A 6,796-nucleotide genomic window follows, 5' to 3' on the forward strand; every position below is an offset into this window, starting at 1 on the left:
AAACTGAAGAGCTGAAAGACCATTTTTAAATCTAAAAAGTACAAAATACATTGTCACACACTGCTATAAAGTGCTAATCACATAGTGTATGTGTATGGACAGTATATTAAAAACATGATTACTCCAATAATTTTCAGCATCTAAGGTTTTAAGATTTTTCTGCCTGCTGACAGAGTCAAAAATGTGTTTTAGTGTATCGGGTCATATTAGAGAAACTTCGTGTTGCTTTTGCATTTTCCCTTTAAAGATGAGTCAATGGGGTAATGTTCTTAAATGCCTTTCTGAGTTTCTGGTTTTAGATCACTTATTTTAGATGGTTTGAAGAGCTTGAACAGCATGCCTGCCCCTATGTACTACTGTTGAAATGAGATGGGAAACTGCAAAAGGACCAGGACATTTCCCTAAAATCACTATCGACTAAAACATTTGTGACCCTGATCTCATCACCAAAAACCCTTTTTTGAATATAATATATGTTGAAAATTTATTGGAACTGTCCTTCACTAATAATGCAGTAGTTGTAAGTTGCTTGTTAACAACTGAATTGCAGACTGACATCATGTTTGCTTTTAACATGGCAATGTAACTTACAAAAATTGTAAGACTAGGAAGTATGATGGTACCTGTCAATTACACATGAGTTACGGTCGAATAATATACCATCGGAGGTAGTCCTGACACAATTGTTCTCTTTTCTTCAAGAGTAGCCACATATCTCAGACAACCAGCTGTCTGTAACATTGTGCTATGTTTTAAAGTACATTCTCGCAAAGCTTCGACAGAAGCAGCACAGTCAATCTAAAACACAAAAAGAGGGGCATATACAGTATACACAGTTATCTCATAAATTTCTGTTCTGTTACTTATCTAGTTTAACCCTATATCTTGTACAATCACAGAACAATAAATGCATTACTCTATATGTTATCAATGAAGTAATGATTTTCTCAAAGCATTGAAGAACCTAATAAATAAACCTTGCCCTACTATAGCATTATGCTTTTCCTACCTCTTGCAAAGCTTTCTTTATTTCTTCTTCAGTTACATCATTCACTGTTGCATTGAATGAAGGCTGGCCTGCAAGATACAGTACAAGATCTTCCGAGAGGAAATGCGGACCTGAGCCTCCATGTACAACTGATACCGCAATCATCTTTCCTGCCAAGAAGTACTCATCCTCCCTGAGAGCTATGAATGAAAATCATTCATATTTTAGAATTTTGGGTGATTTACAATTCGAACCACAATTTCAGATTGCTTTTAATGTTATTTCTACTGTTCCACACATATTTAGCAACTACTTTTGGAAACATACAAATATGTTTCATGATGCATTAAAATCAAGACAACCCTAAGCATGTTGTTGTTAAATATCTCTGGAACAGTTCAAGTAACAAAGTGTATAAGTGATGTGATATATAATTACAAGTCACACATCTTAACACTATGTAGACATACCATTTGCATTGTAGACTAAGTAACGTTGTCCTGTTGGTCCATCAAAAATTGGTCGGTCTTTAAGATGGTTCATCAGTAGAGTTAGAAACTCTCGTCTTGGACCACCTGTATCAATTCCATCCTCAAAAACACCAGCATCATCAGTAAATCTGACCAGCATATCACAGGTTTCTGAATATGTTGCACGCTTGAAACCTCGGACTGCTCCATCCCAGACATTTGACCTTGCAATGTTGAACCGGCTAACTCTTCCATGATCAATATGATGTGACAGCTTTGCAATGACATCAGGTAGTGTAATGTTTACCTCTTCTCTAGAATTACACAAGACTGAGGTTACATTTGTGAAATGCCAGACAGTACACAGTTTTATTTTTTTGCACAACACTGATGTGCAGTAAAAGGGCTTCTTTCACATATTATCACAGAAGTAATTCAATCTTATTACCGTTAAGTGCACAGAGAATACCTATTGCTATTGTCAATAACTGCCAGCTTACATGGTTGTGTCTGATAAATTCCCCCAAATTTACAGGAACTGGCTCTTCATCCTCTTCTTCAACACATGGTGCATAAAGGTGTGTAATATTTACTGTAAAGAAATTACCATTCCTATGTTAAAAGACAACTCCACCCATTTTAACACTAAAACATTCTTCTTAAGTAATTTCCAACCTAAGTAAATCCCTGAAGTAATTTTTTGTAAGTTAACCATTATACAGATATTTTAGAAACAACTTGCGAGTTTATTTTTTTATCTAATCTAAAAATGTCTACCAAGGGAATTAGTCACATTTTGTCATTTTTTTTTGCTTACCTGTAGTAGGTGGACTTAGTCACATTGTATTCAGGTAGAGTATCCTCAGTATCAGATATTACTATCTGAAAATAAAGTGACATGGGGAACTTAAATGTCCAACACAACACAAAACAACAACTGAAAGAAAAAAATATTATGAGCGTAACCATTTGCGTTCAATACTTCCCTGTCCAGCTTGAATCGTTGATGACTGTTTGAGATAGCATCTCTGAAACACTGTTAAAATTACCCTACTTCAGTACAACAAAGTATCCATGATGTTAAAAGGAAATTTAACAATTATGGTAAGTTAAAATAATCCTAGACTAATTTTGCTAAATTTCAAAATAGACTTAACAGATTATTTACAACTTCATATGATTTAGAGTAAAAACTGTGCGTACTCAACAGTAACTAACGGGTCTGTCTCAACACTCGTGATCTGAGTCACATTACCATCACTACATACTTACTTACATTTGCCAAATTGGTACTTACGACTACATCTTCTAGTTTGTGTTTGGGGCAGTCACTTTGGTTGCAGTCTTCAAAAACCTGAGGGAAAAAGCATAAATTCTGAAACCAATTTTATACATTCAAGCCTATATTAGTCATCTCTTACTACATAAATACTTATCAACTGAAATATTGCCTGACTGAAACATGGCAAGTTGTTAGTAATTGCTCTGACAGATAAACCTGCTGAACAATAATCCAACAATGATTCACATGTCGTTACACCAAATGCCATTTAAAATGTAAATCCTACTTGTTGTCCAAGTACAATGCAGAATGTATTTTCAAACTCAATTACAGATGTTACCTAAGTAGCTAGCCTCTGTTGAACCAAAATATTGGCAAGCATCTATGCACAGAACAGCTCTGGTTAAGATAATTAATACAACCATTCAGTATATTTCTTTTCTAAATAAACTCACCACAAGTGTCAGCCTGATTGAACTTCAATTGTGCTCCTACTTGTAACAAAAATTTCAGAATCTGAGTCTGATTCTGAGCTACACATCCACTTGCCACGTTAAAGGAAACAAATCAAACACGTTATTATGTACAGTATGTCATAGCACTGTGAAATATATAAAAGTGCTAAATCAGATCCACTAACCTCTTCTAAAGTCTTTTTCAAGGCATATAAAAAATGAGATCCTGCAATATGCCTTTCCTATTTCCTTTTTATATTCTGCCAATACGAATGGCCTCTCTGTCCCAGGCACATTGACCACCTCTGAGCAATCTGGATACAAAAGTATATATGGCCCTTCATCCATGTCCTTGTTAAATGTTCTCATTTTCTGGACAGCTAGTTTTCAGCAGATCAGGCGCTGCTACCAGAGGGTCTGTAAATAATGGGAGTGTTTTCCCTCTTACAGGTTTTAAATCACTTCCATTTGGCACCATCAATCCTATGTTTATCTAGATAAATAAAAATAAACAGAATGAGTTTTCTGTAAATTATATATTTATAAGTTTGTTGCACAGAAAGTTAAACACCAAATGGGTCCACTCATTAAACAATAACCGTCCCTGTAACCATTGTCTTGTATACATGACACAAACAGTTAAGCCATCTAACCTGAACTTGTCTCTGTTCTTGTTTTAGTCGTCTCTTTGACCCACAGCTAAAGGACTGTCTTTCTTTTGATTTGAAGTTTCTGTAGTCCATGAACTGTTTATATGATGGGCACGGTTGTTCTTCTGGAATGAACAGAATTGAATATCAACACACTATGGACAGAATAATTGTAATCATTTATGAACCATAAAATGTATTGATGTGTATTTAGTTCAACTACTTCCACAATATTGCTTAGTATAATTACTCGTAATATGTGACCTTTAGTTTATGACCACTGCAGGTAACACTGCTTGTTAAAAGATGAGATACAAAGGTGTGCTTCTATAAGTTTTTTTTAACAAAAAAAAAAAAAAACACATACATCATGAATTTCTTTACATTTTCTTCACAATACTCCTAAATTGCATAAATATACAGTACACTAGGAAAATACATTCCATTACCTGTTGTAAAAGCCATTTGTTAGTTAGATTATAATAAGTTGATATTAGTATTTTGTTAGTTATGTTAAGGGGTGGCACGGTGGTGCAGTGGTAGTGCTGCTGCCTCACAGTAAGGGGACCTGGGTTCGCTTCCCGGGTCCTCCCTGCGTGGAGTTTGCATGTTCTCCCCATTCTGTGTGGGTTTCCTCCCACAGTCTAAAGACATTAAGGTTAGGTGGATTGGCGATTCTAAATTGGCCCTAGTGTGTGCTTGGTGTGTGGCTATATGTGTGTGTGTGTCCTGCGGTGGGTTGGCGCCCTGCCCGGGATTGGTTCCTGCCTTGCGCCCTGTGTTGGCTGGGATCTCCAGCAGATTTCCCCCCCTAAAAAGGTGACCCTGTGTTCGGATTCAGCGGGTTACAAAATGGAGGGATGGATAGTTATGTTAAAATGTTTGTGTATATATTAGTGCATAGTCAATGGGAGTTTCTATTATAAGCCCTACAAGCTAAATTGTAAATGGAATATTCTACTTATTTCTTGTCATTCTGCTTACACACTATTTCATTTTATGATCTGCCTTGCAGTAGGTAAGGCATGGAGGGCAAACAGATTCAAACCGTACTGACATATTAAAGTGAAGTCTATGCAAGTTTGCAATAGAAACGTAACAAGTATAGAAAGTAACTAATTTTTAACCAGAGAAAGCTAAGACTGTAATTAGACCGAGAAGACACATTTTTTCTGTTTGTGTAACTTTTACTCTGCGTGTGTAATAACTTTTCTAAAACGTTGTGATTTTTTCTTTTTCAAATTTTCATTAAACATTTTTGAAATGAACTTTATTGGACTGAGAAATTTGCTTTTGTACGTGTTTGACTCATGCTGGATCCTACCTTGCCAACTGATGCTCATCCTTTGGAAGCGGAAAGACGCAGCTATATCTGTACTTTGAAATGTGTTGGCAATTGCTGAATGTTGAAAATAATACGAGAGCAAAACATGTTTTATTTTATTAGGTTACAACCACTACGAAAGTTAACAGTCCCAGTGTATGTTGCGGTAGTAATTAAAAAAACTTAAATGACTGCATTAAGTACAACACACATATATACTGTATATACCAACGTGCACAGAAGTTGTTTATTTGAATGGAATTTTGAATGACTCATACTACGTCAACTGAGCAATAATAAGTTTAACAATAATAATAATAAAAGCCTAGGATAGCTGGCTCTAGATAGCGTTAAGTGTCCACTTACCGGTACTTTGATTAACATTTCCAGGTGGTTTAGACGTTGGCTGTGCATCTGGGTCTTCCGTGCGGGGAGCCTCTTTTAAAAAGTCTAAACATTTCCCACAAGAATAACAAAAGCGGGCTAACTGGCTAAAATGGTTTCCACAAAATGGACAAAACATTGTCGCTTGATTTACCGTCACAAACTCCGTTCAATGTTCCCTCGCAAAACAGTTTGAATGACACAAAAGGTCAGCAACAAGCACTTCCTGTGTGTTGTACCTACCCTTTCCGTTTGATTTGCCGCTTGTAAATTTGTTTTCTGAACTGCTAATTTGTTTAACCGCTTGTAAATTTGTTTCGGGCCACTTGTAAAGTTGTTTTCTGAACTGTTAATTTGTTTAACCGCTTGTAAATTTGTGTAGGGATTTGTAAATTGTTCTCACTAATGTAAATTTGTTTTCTGAAATGTTAATTTGAATTCCTTTGTAAGGTTGTCTTAATGGTTATAAAGTTGTTTTGTGAAATGTAAATTTGTTTTGCCCTTCTCGGCCACCGTAGGAATACTTTTATAGGCACTGTATATGCATTCTACAAACACTTTACCAAAGATGACATGATAAAAGGTTACAACTCATGATACAAAACCTCTGCTGACTCCCGATTGTGCGGCTGTGTGCAGCTCCTAACACCATCATTAAGTTGGCAGATCACCCAACAGTCGAGGGTCTCATCAGCAATGGGAAGGAGTCCGCTTACACAATGGAGTGACAACAATTGATGGGTTGGAGCAAGTGCAGCAGTCTAGTCTCTTAACGCAGATAAGATGAAAGAGATGAGTGTTGATTTCAGGAAGGCCCATGCTGTCCACTCCCTGCTGCACACTGAAGGTTCTGTGGTGGAACTGCTCAAGAGTACCAAACTCCTTGATGTGCACCTCGCCACCTCCATAGCCAAGAAGGTCCAGCAGCATCTCCACTTCCTTCAACAGCTAAAGAAGGCAAGACTACCTCCCCCCCAGTACTCACCACATTCTACCAGGGCATCACTGAGAACGTTCTGACCACCTGCACCACTGTCTGGTTTGTGACCTGCAATATCTCTGACTAGAATGTGCATCACTGAGAGCGTTCTGACCACCTGCACCACTGTCTGTTTTGTGACCTGCAATGTCTGACCTTAAGGTCCTACAACGGATGGTGCACACAGCAGAAAAGATCAACGTGACCCATGTGCTCACCATTAAAGACATCTTTATAAAACGTTGCATCTGTAAAGCCAACAGC

At 37.1% G+C, this 6,796-nt stretch overlaps 1 protein-coding gene across 1 annotated transcript; it reads right to left on the bottom strand.

Annotated features, from left to right (window-relative positions):
- Positions 1 to 682: 682 nt before the first annotated feature.
- On the bottom strand, positions 683 to 3,543 carry LOC114642895 (G2/M phase-specific E3 ubiquitin-protein ligase-like). Its single transcript, XM_051932470.1, has 5 exons — positions 3,466 to 3,543; positions 2,735 to 2,812; positions 2,276 to 2,340; positions 1,459 to 1,772; positions 683 to 1,188 (listed from the first exon to the last, which is right to left on the bottom strand). Exons 1-5 carry the CDS (start codon positions 3,541 to 3,543, stop codon positions 995 to 997), a joined length of 729 nt encoding a protein of 242 aa, XP_051788430.1. The 3' UTR covers positions 683 to 994.
- Positions 3,544 to 6,796: the final 3,253 nt, after the last annotated feature.

This window comes from Erpetoichthys calabaricus, chromosome 10, assembly GCF_900747795.2.
Source record: "Erpetoichthys calabaricus chromosome 10, fErpCal1.3, whole genome shotgun sequence".
In the NCBI taxonomy this organism is placed as follows: domain Eukaryota; kingdom Metazoa; phylum Chordata; class Cladistia; order Polypteriformes; family Polypteridae; genus Erpetoichthys; species Erpetoichthys calabaricus.

Coding starts and splice junctions, on each gene's coding strand:
- LOC114642895 (XM_051932470.1), bottom strand. CDS start 3,543: ATGGATGAAGGGCCATATATACTTTTGTATCCAGATTGCTCAGAGGTG. Junction 2,813..3,465: donor CTGGGACAGAGAGGCCATTC/GTATTGGCAGAA, acceptor TTTTTCCCTCAG/GTTTTTGAAGACTGCAACCA. Junction 1,189..1,458: donor CTTAGTCTACAATGCAAATG/GTATGTCTACAT, acceptor TTTCATTCATAG/CTCTCAGGGAGGATGAGTAC.